At 45.7% G+C, this 21,118-nt stretch overlaps 1 protein-coding gene across 5 annotated transcripts in view; it reads right to left on the reverse strand.

Annotated features, from left to right (window-relative positions):
* UNC13B (unc-13 homolog B) overlaps positions 1-21,118 on the reverse strand; it is a 400,249-nt gene that overhangs the window by 37,907 nt on the left and 341,224 nt on the right. For all 5 annotated transcript variants that reach the window (XM_074952218.1, XM_074952216.1, XM_074952217.1 and 2 more), the window contains 3 exons: positions 19,717-19,794; positions 8,411-8,499; positions 3,711-3,863 (listed from right to left, as the gene is read on the reverse strand). In XM_074952218.1, the coding sequence (XP_074808319.1) occupies positions 3,711-3,863; positions 8,411-8,499; positions 19,717-19,794 (320 nt within the window). The remainder of the gene's footprint in view (positions 1-3,710; positions 3,864-8,410; positions 8,500-19,716; positions 19,795-21,118) is intronic.

Consider the following 21,118-nt stretch of genomic DNA (forward strand, 5'->3'; position numbering starts at 1 on the left):
ATCCATGTGTACCTGCTCTAAGGGAGATGCCTCCGTCTGAGTTTGCAATGTAGGTGGCTGAGGAGGGGATACCACTGGCTGGTCAGCTTATCCGGCCCAGGAACAGGTGGAGGATTCGGATTTATAGAACGAGGAATCGCCCATTGATTCCACGGAGGCTGCTGAGGATAAGGGCATGGCATTAATAACCAAGAACCCGTCTCCACTGAGCGAACAATACAGATCCCAGTATCAATCCAGATCAGAAGGTGGTCTTGACCACCTTCTAGACTGGTGTCTGAAGAACAAAACGTAAGGGGGATGACCACCCCAGGCTTGATGCCGATGGACACTCAAAGTTGTTCAGAAGCAATGGGGGAGCGACCCTCAGAGAAGCAAGCAGATGTCCAGCTGCTTCCCCGGTCCAGTAAGTTGAACAAGGTCAGCTCCCAGACTACTGCACGGGGCAGCACAGCATGGGGAGGAGGTGACCAGCTCTCTGTGGAGAAAGAAGTGGTTCAGGACTATTTAGAAAAGCTGGACGTGCACAAGTCCATGGGGCCGGATGCGTTGCATCCGAGAGTGCTAAAGGAGTTGGCGGATGTGATTGCAGAGGCATTGGCCATTATCTTTGAAAACTCATGGCGATCGGGGGAGGTCCTGAACGACTGGAAAAAGGCTAATGTAGTGCCCATCTTTAAAAAAGGGAAGGAGAAGGATCCAGGAACTACAGGCCAGTCAGCCTCACCTCAGTCCCTGGAAAAATCATGGAGTAGGTCCTCAAGGAATCAATTCTGAAGCACTTAGAGGAGAGGAAAGTGATCAGGAACAGTCAGCATGGATTCACCAAGGGCAAGTCATGCCTGACTAATCTAATTGCCGTCTATGACGAGATAACTGGCTCTGTGGATGAGTGGAAAGCAGTGGACGTGTTATTCCTTGACTTTAGCAAAGCTTTTGATACGGTCTCCCACAGTATTCTTGTCAGCAAGTTAAAGAAGTATGGGCTGGATGGATGCAAATACAAGGTGGGTAGAAAGTTGGCTACATTGTCGGGCTCAATGGGTAGTGATCAATGGCTCCATGTCTAGTTGGCAGCCAGTATCTAGCGGCGTGCCCCAAGGGTCGGTCCTGGGGCCGGTTGTGTTCAATATCTTCATTAATGATCTGGAGGATGGTGTGGACTGCACCCTCAGCAAGTCTGCGGATGACATTAAACTGGGAGGAGTGGTAGATACGCTGGAGGGTAGCGATAGGATACAGAGGGACCTAGACAAATTGGAGGATTGGGCCAAAAGAAATCTGATGAGGTTCAACAAGGACAAGTGCAGAGTCCTGCACTTAGGACGGAAGAACCCAATGCACCGCTACAGACTAGGGACCGAATGGCTCGGCAGCAGTTCTGCAGAAAAGGACCTAGGGGTTACAGTGGATGAGAAGCTGGATATATGAGTCAACAGTGTGCCCTTGTTGCCAAGAAGGCCAATGGCATTTTGGGCTGTGTAAGTAGGGGCATTGCCAGTAGATCGAGGGATGTGATCGTTCCCCTCTATTCGACGTTGGTGAGGCCTCATCTGGAGTACTGTGTCCAGTTTTGGGCCCCACACTACAAGAAGGATGTGGAAAAATTGGAAAACGTCCAGAGGAGGGCAACAAAAATGATTAGGGGACTGGAACACATGACTTATGAGGAGAGGCTGAAGGAACTGGGATTGTTTAGTCTGCAGAAGAGAAGAATGAGGGGGGATTTGATAGCTGCTTTCAACTACCTGAAAGGGGGTTCCAAAGAGGATGGCTCTAGACTATTCTCAGTGGTAGCTGATGACAGAACAAGGAATAATGGTCTCAAGTTGCAGTGGGGGAGGTTTAGGAGGGATATTAGGAAAAACTTTTTCACTAGGAGGGTCGTGAAACACTGGAATGCGTTACCTAGGGAGGTGGTGGAATCTCCTTCCTTAGAAGTTTTTAAGGTCAGACTTGACAAAGCCCTGGCTGGGATGATTTAGTTGGGGACTGGTCCTGCTTTGAGCAGGGGGTTGGACTAGATGACCTCCTGAGGTCCCTTCCAACCCTGCTATTCTATGATTCTACGATTGCATTGGCGTTGAGGTAGGTACCGAAGTCAGTGCCCCAAAGACGGGTCAGGAATATCACATTCCCACTCAGTACTTTGACTCCCTGTGGAGTATTTACACCCTCCAGACTATTGTACTCCTCCTAGTCACAGAAACGAAGCTTCCTCATTTTTCAAATACGTGCTCTCTTTACATGAGAGATCCTAGCTGGAGCTCTATTCCTCATCTCCTCTGAGACCTCTGCTGCAGCTGGAAATCAGAGACCAGGCGGGTGCACAGCTTTGCTTTACTTTCCTCTCCTTGTGCCAGAGATGAAAAGTAAAGTTTTAATGGAACAAAGTACCCCCAGAGTCCAAAGGCAGAGACACTGCTAGTTTCAAGGAACACATGTTCAGCTGTAAGAAGTCTGTAGAGGGTGCACACTGGTGTCCTTCTGTAGCTCAGCTGTGTCTCTCTTTCCAAACACTAGCACGTGTATCTGAGTGAGACACCACAGATAGAAGACTAAGCAACAGCCCAAGTGAGAAGGCCAAGTATTCCTACCTGGCAGAGCCCATTCCCACAGAAGAGCGAACATACTGATTGTAGGGCCAGGAAAAGTCCATGTGGCCCAATGGATGGGCTCTTTGAATGCTGATTTGAAACTCACTTTCCTGCTTCTCTCAGGAGAGCCCTCAACACCCTTCTCCAGAAACACATCAAGATATTTCTTGGCTTCAATTTTGTGCTTGGCTATAGCTGCCTTCCTCAGCATCAGTTCTCTGTGTTTACTCCCTTTTGCCTGGAACAGTCCTGATCAGTTTCCTTATTCGCCTCTCACTGACCATCCCCGTGCCAATGTAAGGGCGCAGAGAGATCAGACTCACCAGCAGAGTCCCACGGGGCTACATCTATAGGAAGCCATTGGGAGAGCTGAGGACACAACACAGTGGCTGAAGTGCCAGCAATACATAGACAACACTCTGCTCCTTTATATCCAGCATGAACACAACCCTCTCCCAGGTCTCTCAAGGCCTAGCCAAAATCCTCAGCTGGGTGAAGAGCAGCTGGCCAGAGCGGAACCCAGGCAACGAAGAGGTGATGCTAGCCGGACACAGGCAGCATTTAGAGGAACTTGCCTCCTCTGTAGGACAGACAGGAAGAATAATCCAGGCTCTGCCTCTGACTTGCTGTGGACAGGAAAGAGGTCATGAACATTCCCACTTCTACTTCCCACAATAGAAGGTGATGCTGCCTCCAAGGAGTAGTTAGGTAAAGCATGGAAATTGCTTTATGGATGTAAAAGTGCTTCTGTGTACGCATGCTAACTATGAAGCACACAGTCCCTTTCAGCATCCAACCCGAGGAAAAGTTGGAATGACTCAAGTAGAAATGCAACAAAATAAACCATCTCTCATGCAACAAAATCACAAATTATACCTGGCGAATCTCATGGGATTCACAGAAACACCATATCATATCTGCTGGCTGACACTTTCAAAACGAGAAAGTCTAATACGTCATCCAGAAGCCGCCTCTTTTCCAAAGATAAAAACCCTCTGGGATGACTCTGATAGAGAAGATGTCTCGAGGGAGTCATCCAGAAGGCTGAAGAAACCCCTCCCAATCTGTTAGAGATTTTATGGCAGTATGAATACAGAACTGAGCTCTTCTTACTTTCCATCCAGGAAGTCCATTAATGGCCTCAGGACATTGTCCGCATCTTGCGCCACCGTGGTCCTGGCATTTGCAGGGGTATTTCCGGTCCCTTTCACTTGACAGAGTATATCTGACATCTGCTTGACACACTCATCAATACGGGTCTGAAAGCTAGACAGACGAGAAAAGCAAGGTTATTCAGCGGCTAAGCTATCACCTCTTGCACATGAAAACATAACATGCACTCACTAACTACGCAATACTCCTCCTGATTCCATCCAAGACCTCCCTATTGCTTCCTTCTCAATGTTGTTAAGAAGGACACACTATCAGGGTAATCAACTGTGTAGAATATCAGCAGTGACACTAGGATCCCTACACATGGTCTCATCGCGTTGGAGATAAACTCATTCACTTAATTAAAAAGCTGCCCTTTCTTTTTGCAAGAATTACAACTGCACCCAACTAAAAGCATACTGTTCTGTGTCTGGTATATACAGTCTATGACTTCACGCAGATCAGTAGCGTAACCAGTGCTCAACTTCAGTGCACTGCGGACAGACACATACATGCAGCTCATTGCCAGACCTCACAATAGACAGTTAAAATCACAGGTGCTCAGCAGCAAAGACACGTACTGACTGAAACAATCCCCAGTGCCAGAGGGGCCAGGTTATACATAGTGTCAAGACTGTAACTGGGGCTTGGCTAGCCAAGTGAACAATGTCTGTCTCTCTGTTGAAGTGACATGCCACGGTTAGGGGAGTTCAACTGCCTGGAACTCCCAAGGGTAGACAGGTAGAGATCCCAGCCACGTCCATTAGGGAAATTAGCTTGTCACAACCACTATCAGTAGATGGCAACCAACTTAGTTACTGCAGACCAGGGGTTCTCAAACTGGGGCTTGGGACCCCTCAGGGGGTCACAAGGTTATTATATGCGGGGTCGCAAGTTGTCAGCCTCCACCCCAAACCCCGCTTTGCCTCCAGCATTTATAATGGTGTTAAATATACAAAAAGTGCTTTTACTTTATGGGGGGGGGGGTTGCACTCAGAGGTGTGCTGTGTGAAAGGGGTCACCAGCACAAAAGTTTGAGAACCACTGCTGCAGACAGTCCAGAAGAATCTAATGTAGTGGTTTAACGTGGGGAATACTGCAGCAGAGCCTTCAACACATCAGCTGGGAATACAGGGAAATGCTGTGACATTTAAGTTGGCAATATAGTTGTAGCTGTGCTTGTCCCAGGGTATTCGAGAGACAAGGTGGGTGAGGTCATATCTTTTACTGAAGAAGCTGATCCAATCAGAGGTATCGCCTCACCCATCTTGATATTTAAGGCAATTATTACTGACAATAGATGGTAAGTGTGGCATTCAATGAATGTTTGTGTAGGGTCTTGAACATGTAAGAAGTGCTAGGGGTTGCAGCCAAGGTTTAACACCCCTTACCCCACCAGATCAGCCGAACATGGGGGCGGGTGTGTGTGTGTCTCTAAAGCTGGCTCCTAAATCTATATTTGGGCACCTAAATAAGGGGCCTGATTTCCTATAGTGTTGAATCAGCAGGGCACCTGTGGCATAGGTGGGCCTCTGTCCTTTCAAAACATGCACCCTCGGTTTCTGCTACTCACTATGCTCCGTGCCCCACTGACTTTTCCACCTACACCCTCCCAGTGCCTTCTTCCCCCACCATGGAGCAGCCTCCCCCCAGTGCATCAAAACGTCCTGCTGATTTCTAGCATCCTACTCCATTGAAGCAACCCCAGAGCCAGGATTCTCTCTTTCTATTCTGCCTCTATTCTCACGTTCACCTCTCAGACACTGCTGCGGAGCTCGAGAGAGTGGGAACGCCCCGGTGTGGCACTCGAGCGGAGTGCCAGCATGCAACACTGCAGCAGCCAATTGTGGGCACACAGGCAGCTCGATCAGATTGATGGTACAGAGTGTGGTGGGTCTCGCCCACATGTCAGGGTCTCACTGATTGCCATATTTGGGGTCAGGAAGGAATTTCCCCTCAGGTCAGATTGCGGCATAGATTCGCCTTCCTTTGCAGCATGGGGCACGGGTCACTGGCAGGTTTAAACTAGTATAAATGGTGGATTCTCTGTCACTTGAAGTCTGTAAATCATGGTTTTAGGACTTCAGTAACTCAGCCAGAGATTAGGGGTCTGTTACAGGAGTGGGTGGGTGAGATTCTGTGGCCTGAGTTGTTCAGGAGGTCAGACTAGATGATCATGATGGTCCCTTCTAATCTTAAAGTCTATGAGAGGCCTCATATTGCAGGGATCTGTGCTTGGGAATGAGGTGGGCTGTATATAAACAAGAAATTATCAGCTTCTCAGGTTCCAACAGCAGCTGCTTCTTTTAGCCCCAGTGAGCTGAGTCTTCTGGTCTGGACCCTTTCCTCCAGCTGGCCCAGGGAAGTGGAGGTTTCCAAACACAGGGGAAGACACCAGCTTCCGTGAAAATGACCATGCAGCTGTGCCAAGTCACCGAAACCCAAGAATTCCTGGTTTGCATTCTCTGGGGGAACGGTACAGCAAAGCGGGGCTCTGTAGATAGCAAAGGGAGTGCTCCAGGCCTGCTGTTGAGAAAGCTCATCTCTTCCCCTTTGAATCTGTACCTAGGCTCCTGAAGACAATGTACTGGAATATCCGAGCTGCCATGCAGGCCCTCCCCGACTGGTCTTGGGGTGAGGGTATTGTTATGCAGTGTTGGAAGCCTACAGCCCTTCCAGAAGCCAACGTGAGGGTGGGAAGAGGTGGGTGTGGGATCATGCCTTGGGGTGAATTACTCTCCCACTATCCATCCTTGCGCTGAAGACTATATTTGGTCCATCAGTAATGCACTAAATATGGCTCTTTGACCAAACAAGGCTCTATCATCCTGTGCTCTGTGATGGCGCTTCCTCAGGTCAGAGGGAGCAGGGAATTTAGATGTCATTGTTTCCTCAGCCACTGCAGCTATCCCTCAAACATGAAAAAAGCTCAGATCTGATGCATAAGAGGTGCAAAGTGTCCCAGGAGTTGCCATTTGTACAGACGCTTTCTACTCTAGCGAGGACACCTACGCTACCTCTCAGTTACATCCCTGAGTAGAAGATCTGTCTTGCACAGTAAGCTGCCCTTCCACTTTTAATTTGATGCCATCACTTCTGAATAAATGAAGCAGCTGAACCCCATTGACTGGTTAATCTCTCTCTCTTGCTGGCACACGTTTCTGAAACACTCCCTGATACATGTGCTGATCCTGCATAATCTCTGTAAATTACATTTTCAAATGCCAAGAGTCCACCCTAATTGTCTTGTAACATTGGTACTGTGAAGACAAGTGTCAGATAACAATACTAACCCACTAATTATGATTTCTCACTTATCCGCCATCTAATTATGAATGTCATTGACTCAGTTCTATGTGTTCGTATCTCCCCATCTCCTGCTGCCACCATCCATGAATAGCAATGGGAGTTACACACTTAGTTACCAGTTTCATATGCTGAAAATGCAGCTGTGTGTCAACAAGTCCCACAAAGTAACTGATGATCATAAATACTACAAATGTATGGATGGGAAGCAAAGCAGTCAGGCTGAGCTTTTATTCTCACCACCCAGGTGGGAGCTACACTACTGGATGTGCCTGCATTAATCTTTTTACAGGGCATAGATGAGATGAACAGTCCTTATCATGGGGAATAGTTATTTTCAAAGATTAATAGACTGGATCAGTTGGGGGACATTTTACTTAGGAACATAAGACTGGAAGGGAACTCCTGGCTCATCAAGTCCAGCCTCCTGCTATCATAGGCCACCCCAGCCTATAAATTCCTTCATAAATTTATCAAACTCCACCTTAAAACTAGTTAGGTTGTTTCCCCCCCTACTCCTGCTGGGAGGCTGTTCCAGAACCTGACTTCTCTGATGGTCAGAAACCTTCTTCTAATTTGCAGGCTAAACATATTCATGGCCAGTTGATACTCAATCCATGCCTCCCGACAGTGGCCTGAACATCCAGCAGAGGGGAAGAGTCTTCAGCCTTCCATTCTTGCTTAAGCTGCAACTTTTGTGCTCACTGTAGAATTGCGAGAGCTGACGCACAATCCTTGCCACAGGTAGTTTGTATCTATGATTTGTAAATAAAGCTTTTAATTGCCACTAGCAACACTTTTGGTGCTTGTCCGCCAATGACTGACCAGCCTATAAAAAAGTGCTCACCTTTGCAACATTAGAGTACTGGGTCTCAGCGTGAAACACAAACGCTAAGCCAGTTTCCTTCCGATTTCAATCCTCATTTAACAATCAGAAAGCATTCGGCTGTTACATGCTTTAACAGACTGTTTGCATTTAAACAGGAATATCACTCTCTGAATGTTGAACTGGAAACTGCTTTCAGAGCAAAGAAGAGCAGGGCTCAATTCTCCCAGAGACACAAGTGCTGTTAGCAGCAGGATCAGCAATATATGTAATCCAAATACATTTCACAATTCAGATTCTGATGTACTGTTCCCAGGCAGAGCAATGAACACAACAGATACAATTTTCTGAAAGTGTCTCAATTCTTCAGATGGAGAATTGAGCAAATTCAGGGCCATGAATTTGATTTAAAACAGAAACACATTGTGCAGTTGCCATGTGTTTTACTTTCATCTCAGTCTCACAAGAGATGCAGCTGGAGTGGAAGGAAAGGAATGTTTCTATGGTTATAGAAGCTAGATGTACTCACCTGTTACCAAACACAACACTGAGTTCATCCAAAACATTGTTCAGTTTCACCTGGAGCTCTTTGAGATTGTCACTTGCTTCTGGGTCCAGCTGTGGACAAAAGGAGAGAGCTTAGCTGGAAAGTCGAGGTTGGTTTGCTGTTCCCCAAAGCACCATTACCCAGTGCTGACTAAATGGTAGAAAAGCACATGAAATATCCTCAAAATGTGTATACTAGCATCCTTTCCCAGGCACCACTGTAGAGTTCATGGCCAGCTGCTCTAGAGACTTCCCCATAGAACTTGGGAGCCATGAACAAATGTTACTTTGGCTCCTACTTTCCGCCACCTCTTCTCAAAGTCATCCCTTTTCCTGATACTCGTGGAGTTAAGAAATAAAGAAACATTTAAACCTTTCCGGCACAGAACCCAGACTGTGCTGTGTTACTGCGATATATACCTTTGGGTTCTGAGTCACCTTGGGGCTATAGGTTTAATTTAAGACTGGCTTCTTTAAAGTGGGGCTTTTCACTGGGGTTTGTTTCTCCGTGTGTGAATTTGAGAGTAGTTGCGCCACCTTCCACCGCCAGAGTCATTACACAGACTTCAGGCTGCAGTTCAGTGGAGCATGGGGAATAAGGCCACAGGTTCCCCACTCTTTTGAAAATCTGGCAGTAAGTGTCACAAAGGGAGTGGTTATGTGCTGAGCACTTTGGAAAATATGTTGTGGACCCTGAGCACATGAAGATCTGGCCCCTTAGTGATCAGCCCTGAATACTCCTGAGTCAGACTGCGATACAGTCAAGTTCACTGTGTGCGAGTCTTTCAGCTGACGCATTAAACCCTGAGATCCTGTCTGTACTGCATGAATGGTACTGATCTCTTGACCCCTGCCCTAAGAGTCCTGGTTTGCTCCACGATCCATAGCCCATAATTTCCCTCTTCTGCATTTGTGCAGTGTGCCTGATGCTGGTGGTTGCCACTCTCCAGCCTTAGGTGGTTGCGTTTCAGCAGGGCAGCGATGCCTGCTCATGCAGAGTGTGTGAAGTGCTTTGGGATCCTCTGGACTGGAAATGCTGTGTGAACGTGAGATAGGATCACTTCTGGTTACATCAGCGCTTCTGGTTCTTAAGCATAAATGAAATGCCTCTGCTGTTTGTGAATTGGGACTTTAGAACTCCAGCCTGCCCTCCAACTTAGACCTCCTGTACATTCACTTGTTGCAATGGCAGTGCGGTGGCTAGAATTCAGGGGCTTAGGTTTCTAGGCTAAATCCCAGTATTGGAGCTAGACAGGAATTAAGCACAACAGGAGTTCCTGCTACCCCATTCTGTACTGGAGCCCTGCTTGTTTTCTTTAGCATCTATCAGAGAAAGGAAAGCCTCAAGGGAAATACAGAGATTTGGAATGGGATTCACTCCTTTCCCTTTAGTAAACTAGTTGGGAAAATCCAGATTTTAACAGGTGTTAGAAAGTGTGCTGACCAGTCTTCTAGATCTGCTTTCAAAAACAGAGAAAGAAACAGCAGCTGTTGGTTTATTTATGAGTCTCAGGAGTGAAGCGCTGACTGCAGTGACTTTCCTGCTTTATTAATGTGAGTTTGTAATGTTATTCCCTGTGCACCTATTTCTCCATACAGACAGCAACGAAGATAGCCCCCGATCTAACCATGCTAATTAGAGGCTTTGGGCCCAACTCACAGGTGACAAAGCTAGGTATACAGCCTCCTAGTGGTTGCTTTTCTTTCTACCACCCGGCCCCCTTCCATTTCGCAGGCATGTAAGACCCCATCAGTTTACAGAGTCTCCAATGCAGCATGTGTAATTTACAGCACCATTACTCCTCTGAACTCAGCCCACCGCCTGGGGGAGTGGGACTCAGGATCAGCCTGACTCACTGTGACATTTCAGACAAATGCTTTGCCAGCTGAACTAGAGAATCAGCTCTCTTCTAATGCAAGCCAGCAGGACTGTACTGATCACCCACCACTCCTTATATTCTGCTATTTCTTCTATAGCTACAGGCTGTGTCCGTACTGAATCCACAGGATTTTTTAGGTCCGCATCTAGGACAGCGACGGTACATTGCAACTCCTGACCCTTGGAATGTTGAGCTCATGCCCTGTGCAACTGGTGAGTTATTTTACTGTGGAAAGTTACATAAGCACGGCCACAGTGGATCAGACCAAGGGTCCATCTAGCCCAGTCTCCTGTCTCCCGACAGTGGCCAATGCCAGGTGCCCCAGAGGGAATGAACAGAACAGGCAATCAACAAGTGACCCATCCCCTGTCGCCCATTGCCAGCTCCTGACAGACAGAGGCTAGGGGCTCTCAGAACATGGTTACCACAGAGGATGCATTGAGTGCATTCAGGCTGCGTCTTACTACTTTATTCTTGTAGCAGTGACCCTGCCCTCCCGTCAGAGAGCAGAACATGGCTCCCCGGTATCCTAGTATCACCAAGTTTTGCATTGGCTAGAGAGGATATCTGGGAACAACACTTCACCTAGGGGATGAACACTCAGGCCTTTACAGTGCTTCTGGCCAAGGGGCTGCAGACCCAAACTCAAGATCCCTGTAGCACTCTCTCTCCTCTAAACTGATCCCCCGCCCCCCTGTTTCAGGTGTGATTCACAAGACTGCTACTGACACTGATTAAAAAAGTTTCTAGCTTTTTCCTCATTACACATTAGTAGCCACTAAGTACCTACATGCCTCCAGCTTCCATCCAGGACACACCACACGATCCACTGTCTCCAGCCAAGCTCTAAGATAGAACTGCATTTGCTCCAATCCCTCAGACAGAGACAAAATACCTATAAGATCTCTATCAAGCATTCTTCAAACTACAGTACCCACCTGCTGAAGTGAAAAAACAGATTGACAGAGCCAGAAGAGTACCCAGAAGTCACCTTCTACAGGACAGGCCCAACCAAAAAAATAACAGAATGCCACTAGCTGACACCTTCAGCCCCCAACTAAAACTTCTCTAGCGCATCATCAAAGATTTACAACCTATCCTGAAAAATGATCCCTCACTCTCACAGATCTTGGGAGACAGACCAGTCTTCGCTTACAGACAGCCCCCCAACCTGAAGCAAATACTCTCCAGCAACCACACAACAAAAACACTAACCCAGGAACCTATCCTTGCAACAAAGCCTGATGCCAACTCTGTCCACATATTTATTCAAGTGACACCATCATAGGACCTAATCACATGAGCCACGCCATCAGGGGCTCGTTCACCTGCACATCTACCAATGTGATCTATGCCATCATGTGCCAGCAATGCCCCTCTGCCATGTACATTGGCCAAACCGGACAGTCTCTACACAAACAAATAAATGGACACAACATCAGGAATCAGAACATTCGAAAAGCGGTAGGAGAACACTTCAACCTCTCTGGCCACTCAGTAAAAGATTTAAGGGTGGCAATTTTGCAACAGAAAAGCTTCAAAAACAGATTCCAAGGAGAAACTGCTGAGCTTGAATTAATATGCAAACTAGATACCACTAACTTGGGTTTGAATAGAGACTGGGAGTGGCTGGGTCATTACACATACTGAATCTATCTCCCTATGTTAAGTATCCTCACACCTTCTTGTCAACTGTCTAAATGAGCCATCTTGATTATCACTACAAAAGTTTTTTTCTCCTGCTGATAACAGCTCATCTTAATTAATTAGCCTCTTACAAGTTTGTATGGTTTCAGAGTAACAGCCGTGTTAGTCTGTATTCGCAAAAAGAAAAGGAGTACTTGTGGCACCTTAGAGACTAGCCAATTTATTTGAGCATGAGCTTTCGTGAGCTACAGCTCACTTCATCTGATGAAGTGAGCTGTAGCTCACGAAAGCTCATGCTCAAATAAATTGGTTAGTCTCTAAGGTGCCACAAGTACTCCTTTACAGTTTGTATGGTAACTTCCCCCTTCTCTGTATGTGTGTGTATATATATATATACACACCTTCTTACTATATGTTCCACTCTATGCAGCCAATGAAGTGGGCTGTAGCCCACGAAAGCTTATGCTCTAATAAATTTGTTAGTCTCTAAGGTGCCACAAGTACTCCTTTTCTTTTTGCGAATACAGACTAACACGGCTGCTACTCTGAAACCTGTCACTAAGTGATAGTGGAAGGAAAACCAGCTGTGGTGCTGAATTTCTCAGCTCAGTGGCAGAAAAGTCCTTTGTCATTATGGAGATGTTGATTCTTCTGAACAGCTACTAACACATAAGGAGGAAAAGTCTAGATAATGTATTAAATAGCTCCTTAATGGCTGGTATTGGCATTCCCTGGCTCCACACAAACTGCAGGGGATTAACTGAACGTGATTTAGGTCCATTAGAAGGGCATGAGACTGGTGCCTACTATTTCTGTATCCGAATTAGATACAAGTTACAGTCCTTCATAGACTTCCTTCAGCTTTCAGTGTAGCTGGAAACTCTTCTCTGCCAATATGGTGAAGCACTGATAAAGGTTCCTAAAGGAACTAATATCTACTTTGCTGCTTCGTCAATGAATGTCAAGTGTACCAGCTATCCATGAGAACAGGAAATGCCACTTGGACTGCACAATAAACCTGGCTTGCAGAGCGGAGCAGCAAGAAATATTAGAAAGTTGGCGCATTGTAATGCATATCATGACCATGGCATTTCTGCTGGAAGCAGGAACTCCACTGCCTTATGGAGTTTTGCAATCTCCCTCATTCTGGGTGCATGGAGCGTGACACTGAGAAAGAAAGCTAATAAAAATGTTCTCTTTCTATGAAACATGAGACAGTCTAGACTACATGGTGAATAATTCTGAACAAATGCTCTAATTCTAATAGGACTAATATTTGGCACTTCTACAGCATCTTGTTTGAGGATCTAAAAGCAGTGTCCAGACAATGAATGGAGACTCTCAACACCCACCTTACACATGAAGCCAGAACATATTACCTGTTTTTTCAGAGATGAGGCATCCTGTCTCTATTTGAAGCCATCAAGAAACGGAGACTCTACCACTGCACATTGTTCCCATGGTTAATCCCCTTGCTGGTAACAGTTTGGGCCTTATTTCTAAATTTGATTCTGTCTGACTAACGTCCACCTACTGATGGTTGTCATGCCTTTTGCTGTTAGATTAAAAAGCCCTTTGGTACCAGCACTTTCTCCCTGCATAGGTACTTATACACTGTAATCAAGACACCACCTCTCACTTCTTTTTGATAAGCTAAAACAGATTGAGACCTTCTTTAAAAAGACACAATATATTGGTTTTTATCTTTATCACAGGCTTATGTCACATGGTCCCAAGGATCACTCACCTCTCCCCACCTTTCAGGAAAGGGAGAAGATGGAGGGCTGAGCAAAGCCAGCAATATGCATTTCTAACTCTAGTGTGGATTTGACAGAGGAATTACAAGACTGAAGAACTCAGCAGGACAAGAAACTCTTAGCAGGAGCCTGGACCCAAGGAATGCTTTCCCACAGCTGTTATAACAAAGTCAAGGCTGTTCTTCAGCTATCCTGGGGTTTGTCATACAGGTGACTGAGCATTTAAAATGAGGAATAAATCTGTCTGAACACCAAGAAGAGAGTATGTTTAACTGGAGCATTTTTCATACAGCTTAGCTGATAGCCAAGGGCATGAAAACTGGAGGAAGACAAGTCTAATGAAGACCTTATTCTCAAGGCTCAATACGGTAGCACCTCAGAGTTATGAACACCTCAGGAATGGAGATTGTTCATAACTCTGAAATGTTTGTAACTCTGAACAAAACATTATGGATGTTCTTCCAAAAGTTTACAACTGAAAATTGACTTAATACAGCTTCGAAACTTTACTATACAAAAGAAAAATGCTGCTTTCCCTTTATTTTTTTAGTAGTTTACATTTAACACAGTACTGTAATGTATTTGCTTTTTTGTGTGTGTCTGCTGCTGCCTAATTGTGTAATTCTGGTTCCAAATGAGGTGTGTGGTTGACTGGTCAGTTTGTAATTCTGGTAACTCTGATGTTCTACTGTAAATATCCTTCTTCTCAGATATTTTCTCTGAGAGGCTTGTACTTCATAAAAATCTAAGTTTCTACATCTTTTAATTGGGCTTGTGCAGCATATCGAGAATTCGTGACAGTGGGCAGTGCAATACATGGGTTTTTTTATCCTGCAGAAGTTAATGATTGCATAACTTGTGAAAGGCAGAAGAAGGTAGGAGTGGGCTGCAAAGTCGTTCCTGACGAATGAAAATAGAAAGTATTACACTGCCCACTGTCAGACTGTTTGTACCATTCCCAAGCAGAGGTCTGTAGAACAACATGAGGGGTGAAGAGAAAACAGCACAGGTGGCATGAATGCTTTACTTGCATGACTTTATGACTGCCACATTCAAAGATATTCAGATTCCAAGGCCAGAAGGGACCACTGTGATCATCTAGTCTGACTTCTTGTGTAACACAGGCCAGAGGCCTTCCCCAAAATAATTCCTAAAGCAGAGCTTTCAGAAAAACATTATGCATGTGTGAAGGAATGAGTGAATTATACAAAAAGAAAAGGAGTATTTGTGGCACCTAAGAGACTAACAAATTTATTTGAGCATAAGCTTTCGTGAGCTACAGCTCATTTCATCGGATGCATTCAGTGGAAAATACAGTGGGAGTGGATGGGTCATTACACAAAGTAAAACTATTTCCCCCTTGTTTATTCCCACCCCCCACTGTTTCTCAGACGTTCTTGTCAACTGCTGGAAATGGCCCACCTTGATCATCACTACAAAAGGTTCCCCCTCCCCCCCCCCGCTCTCCTGCTTGTAATAGCTCACCTTAAGTGATCACTCTTGTTACAGTGTGTATGGTAACACCCATTGTTTCATGTTCTCTATGTTTATAAATCTCCCCACTGTATTTTCCACTGAATGCATCCGATCAGGTGAGCTGTAGCTCACGAAAGCTTATGCTCAAATAAATTGGTTAGTCTCTAAGGTGCCACAAGTCCTCCTTTTCTTTTTGCGAATACAGACTAACATGGCTGCTACTCTGAAACCTGAATTATACAAGTTACTCCAAAGTTATGTCAGTGACATCAGTGAACATATATGACTGCCATCACCATAGAATCTGTGCCTACAACATTTACACCACAACATCATTGTGTATTATGCTTTTACCACTACAAATAATTTCAGAAACGCTATTTTTCCTCGAACACCTAACATTTGGGAGAGGTTTTTGGAAGCTATATTGATAATATTTGTATCCCTCTAAGTCAAGTTGTCCTAGCAGCATGAGATCCACTGCACAGGCTCAAAGGGAGAAAAATAAAGTGGTATAAAACTCTAAAAATGATCTAAGAGAGCTTTTCAATCAAGTATAATGTTGTAGTTTGAATGAGGGAATCTCTTGGGATCTTCCAAGGTGGGAAACCAGGGCAGTACACCACACTGGAAGGAGGATTTTCCAGATCTTTTGTGCTCCAGCTTGTGACCCATTGAGGCTACAAGATATTGGGTATTACGCCCAGGGGTTTAGGGCTGAATGCTGCCTTATCGCACAGCTGATATCCTTGGGTAATGTTTTAGGGAGAGTACAAGGAATGCAGGCAGGAATAGGATTTCACATTTGGGAAGAGAAGGAACAACTATTTGAAACCTGTTCAGAGCTTTGTAATATTAGAAGTACTCCATGTGTGGATGGATTAGGTGAACAGAAAGCAGCTGAAGTAGTCAAAGGTGCATGCTATCTTAAATTCATTGAATCTTTCTCACCAGCTACAACTCCTAACTTCCATGATTTGTCTACCTGCAACTCCTAATTTATTAGTATAATTACAGGAACACTGCCTGGGTGCTTTCAGTCGGCCATACCACCTTGGGTAACACCCAAAAATAAACATTTACTGAGAGCATTGATGTGACCTCACCGTAACATTTTCTTATTCTTTACAGGGAAATAGCTCCTCTTATTGCTTTTTAGACAGCAGTGAGGGCAATGTTTACATTTTAGTGCCAACCACTGTTTGAAGTATGGATGCTGTATGCACCTCTTGTAAACACCAAGTAATTGTCCTTCTTGAAGGAGAGGACAAAAACTTTGCACAAGATGAAGTATTTCCAGAGCACATAATTATCTCCATTTTCAGAGTCGTCCTCTCACTAACTGATATTCACCAGCCAGGACTAATCACTGTCAGAGCAGCCACTAAATAAACTAGAACAAAGCAGTCTAGGCTAGCGGAACAGAGGATCTGGCAGGGTTTTAATCTATGCAGCAAAGTACTAAATGCATCCCAAGAGGAAAACCCTGGGGAGGTCAGCTACTTCACGTACTCGGCACAAGTTAAATGAAGTATTTCTGGTGAACAGTGGCAAGTGGATGAGGTGAACAAACAGCATGTAGCAAAGAGTTTCACTCCCAGGAAAACTTTCTAATATATTGAGTAAACTATATTCCAGTTGCTCACCATGTCATTTGCATTCTTTTTCTCCCCAGGTTTGAGAGTCACAGGGTTTGAGCCAGAGTTCCCAGCACATCTCCTCCTCCTTGTATAATCCCACAGTGCAGGGAGACCACTGAAGAATCATAGAATATCAGGGTTGGAAGGGACCTCAGGAGGTCATCTAGTCCAACCCCCTGCTCAAAGCAGGACCGATCCCCAACTAAATCATCCCAGCCAGGGCTTTGTCAAGCCTGACCTTAAAAATATCTAAGGAAGGAGATTCTACCACCTCCCCAGGTAATGCCTTCCAGTGTTTCACGACCCTCCTAGTAAAAAAGTTTTTCCTAATATCCAACCTAAACCTCCCCCACTGCAACTTGAGACCATTACTCCTTGTTTTGTCATCCGCTACCACTGAGAACAGTCTAGAGCCATCCTCTTTGGAACCCCCCTTCAGGTAGTTGAAAGCAGCTATCAAATCCCCCCTCATTCTTCTCTTCCGCAGACTAAACAATCTCAGTTCCTTCAGCCTCTCCTCATAAGTCATGTGTTCCAGTCCCCTAATCATTTTTGGTGCCCTCCACTGGACTCTTTCCAATTTTTCCACATCCTTCTTGTAGTGTGGGGCCCAAAACTGGACACAGTACTCCAGATGAGGCCTCACCAGTGCCGAATAGAGGGGAACGATCACGTCCCTCGATCTACTGGCAATGCCCCTACATATACATCCCAAAATGCCATTGGCCTTCTTGGCAACAAGGGCACACTGCTGACTCATATCCAGCTTCTCGTCCACTGTAACCCCTAGGTCCTTTTCTGCAGAACTGCTGCTGAGCCATTCGGCCCCTAGTCTGTAGCGGTGCATGGGATTCTTCCGCCCTAAGTGCAGGACTCTGCACTTGTCCTTGTTGAACCTCATCAGATTTCTTTTGGCCCAATCCTCTAATTTGTCTAGGTCCCTCTGTATCCTATCCCTACCCTCCAGCCGTATCTACCTCTCCTCCCAGTTTAGTGTCAGTTTCTCAGCCATTTTCGTGTCACTACAGGAGGCGGCTTTCAATGGAGGATGCTGCAAAGGGACAAGCTGGGCTGGGAGGGAGAAGCTCGCAGCAGACGGAGCGCAGGAAGGTCATGAGTTTTTGGATAAATGTAGTTTTGTTCTGGACGATTGCCATGTGATATCACAGCTGAGATCTGCATTCGTGTTCCAGCTAGAGTCTCAGCACCCTGAGCACCGACTGTCTGGACAGAGGTGGAGTGTTAGTGTACCACAGACGGAGTGCAGAACCTATGTACCCTAAACACTCCAGTACGTTACACACACTGCACTGTACCTTACACCAAACAGTTCGACATGCGCTGGTTATTTCATTTATGTGATCTTGTATGCTCATGAAGTGCTGAGTCATTATGCAGCATTAGGAATGAGTGTGAAAATGCAGAGATTTGCACACCCCCAGTGCTGGCCACAGGACTCTCCTGTGAACCTGTGGTGCAAGCTGAAACCCCCTCTATGATTTCTCAATTCACCGGGAAAGTGCTGGGATAGGCATTGTTGAGATTCTGTGCTGAAAGATGCACCTTTCCCAGAGGGTGATCTTACCCAGGCTAAGTGAAATAGTTTATATTGTCATTAAATACAGTTTACCACCAGCCATTTGAGATAATAAGTTATTTCCCATTGTAAGTATAAGGAAATACTGTGGCTAACTGATAGCACTGTTGGGTAACTTGGCAAATGCTGATTTCTTAGTGGTGACCCCTTGTACATGTGAGTGATGCCTTCATAAAACCATTTACATACGTTTAATCATGGGAGCAATTGTTCTGAAAAATTGGCCCTTTGTGGCCATTACTGATGTAATATCAAGGCTGGGTGCACCCCGTGCAATACAGAAGTCTGGGTTGCTGGGACATTTAGTTTGAGGAGAACTGTGCTCCACTGTGAAGAAAACCTCTTTGCTGTCATCCTTGCATTAGCCGGTGAAACATTTAGCAGGGTTTTTTTTGTTTTGTTTTGTTTTGTTTTTTTTAAAACAAGCATTTGTCACTTCTTAGAATTATGCCACTGAGCACGAGAGAGACTTGGAAACAACAGTGCAGAGTCAAAAAGCTGAACTGCACTTCAGTGAAACACCACCCCTGAACTCTCCCCTTGGCGTGCAGATGACAGCGCAGGGTCTAGCACGTCACAGCTAAAGAAAATGCCCTGAGGCTCTGAAAAAGATTTTTTCCTAACATGATCAATGTTCTTTTCTTCATCATCCCGAGTCTTGAAAAGCAATGAAGAGAGAGAGAGAGAGAGAGAGAGAGAGAGAGAGAGGAAAAAAGATATACATTATAGCTGAGCATCCTCTCTTCACAAACAGCAACTGAAACAAAATTCTTTCATGTCTCTGAAACTTGCTACCCTCTGAACAAGAGAGTCACAGGAACAGCGCAATAAATCTAGCTTGGCAAACACTTTCTTAGTGACCCAAAGAATGAGACAGGTGAATTACACAGCATGTGCGGTTTTTAGAATATATTAAATGTACGTCATTTACTCCCAACCAAGTTACTGACCTTCCTTTATACACTGCACAAAATGACTTGTGCCCATAACGGGGAGAGTTTGTCGACATTCCTAAAAAACAGACTTGAAAACATCTTGTTGTGCCCACGTTAATGCATATTCTTATTACTGTCTTATTACTACTTGTCCTCCCCCCCCCACCCCCCACCCCGGCTCCTGTCTGTTGTTTGAAAACCCTGCTGCTGTGTTCAATTAGACAAAGATTTTCAGGGCAAGGGCTGTCCTTTCACTCTCACAGCCTGGCACCTAGAGCAATGGGGCCCTAATCTTTACTGGAGGCTCTAGGTAAACCAGTAGTTATGGGCGTAAGTAGCCAATTTTAGTGCTCTTACCTCCTTAGCACCCATGGCCTCAAACATCTTCTCAAGCTGCACTCTCAGCTGCTGAATGTTGTTCATCAGGATGCAGGGCTGAAGGAGGCAATGGCAAAGTCTTGTTACTGATTAGGGTGACAACACTTTGTTCTTTCACTGGCATAGCCAGGGCTAGAATTTCCCCCAGCATGTAAAGGAAGAGGAAGGGCAGGGGCAGATTTCAGTGCTAACAAAGCTTAGGAGGAAAGTCCCTCTTTCCAACCAGGAAAGGGGGCAGCTGCTTGCAGACATGCCAATCAGTGGCTAAGGGGTTGCTCCAGTAGACAACTGGCTGATCAAGTAGACAACTGGCAGCTGCCCTCCTGCAAGAGTCCATTCTGACATTGCCCCCAGGCTCTCAACTCTGACCTGTGCAGATCTGAACTGCATACAGATCATAAGGGGAGGTGCTGCTCAACGAAGTGGCCGCTCCCAGAAATTCACGCATCGGTGAGGGGGAAAAATTTATCTGCTCAAGCTCCCCCATTTGCAATTAAGGGACTCTATGTAGCAGATCCCAAACATCTCTAGCGTGGGACTCAGCTAGGGCTGAAGGGAGAAGGGATGCACTGACCCGTCTCAGCCTGCCTCATTCAGAATCTCTCCTCTGAACACAGTACCCATGGAGGCATTTGAATTGACAATACCATCCAGTAGCAGTTTGGAGGATTTGTAGCATAGAGGCAGATATCTGACGTAGAAAACTGCCAGGCCATGGTGAAGTGGCATTAATCCGAAGGGGACGATACGCATCTTCTGTTTTAAGTGCCCTGACATATGAGCAAATCCGCCCGGTTACAGGGAACAGCTCCCCACTGGATCAAATAGTCAAACACCCATGAATGATGATCCTCTGCGCCAGTAACACTCCTGATGAGAGTGCCAGACTTCCAGTTGAATGGAAGCTTTTCTATATAGGGGATTATATTTTGCCAAACCCTACTTCTACCAATCAAGGGATTTTCTAAGGGTGCTTTCCAATTGTCCTTATATGGGGAAACTCCTGCCTGATCTATAAGTAAGGAAGGTCACTGATGTGGGTCTTGAAGAAAAGGAGCATCTAGCAGACTGACTGAGTTCTAGGTCACAGAAGTGGAATGGCTTGTCTTATTTGGACCATCCCTCTTGAACAGAACTGGGGGATGGCGGTGTCCCAGCCCCATCTGTTGTCATTCATGGATATGTCTACACGCTGGGACACACAATGGGCATTTCCTTCCAGAGATTAAGCTAAGGTTTCCACCACACCAGCACGGATCAGATGTGGACTATTTTGGCTTCACAGTCTCTTTGGGGTAATTCACTGTTGTTTGTGCGTGCCATTAGCAAAAGAACACTTAGGGAATGCAGTGTTAAGTTTCCCCGAACATGGACGGATGCC

The sequence above is a fragment of the Natator depressus genome, chromosome 5 (assembly GCF_965152275.1).
Source record: "Natator depressus isolate rNatDep1 chromosome 5, rNatDep2.hap1, whole genome shotgun sequence".
NCBI classification, from domain to species: Eukaryota; Metazoa; Chordata; order Testudines; family Cheloniidae; genus Natator; species Natator depressus.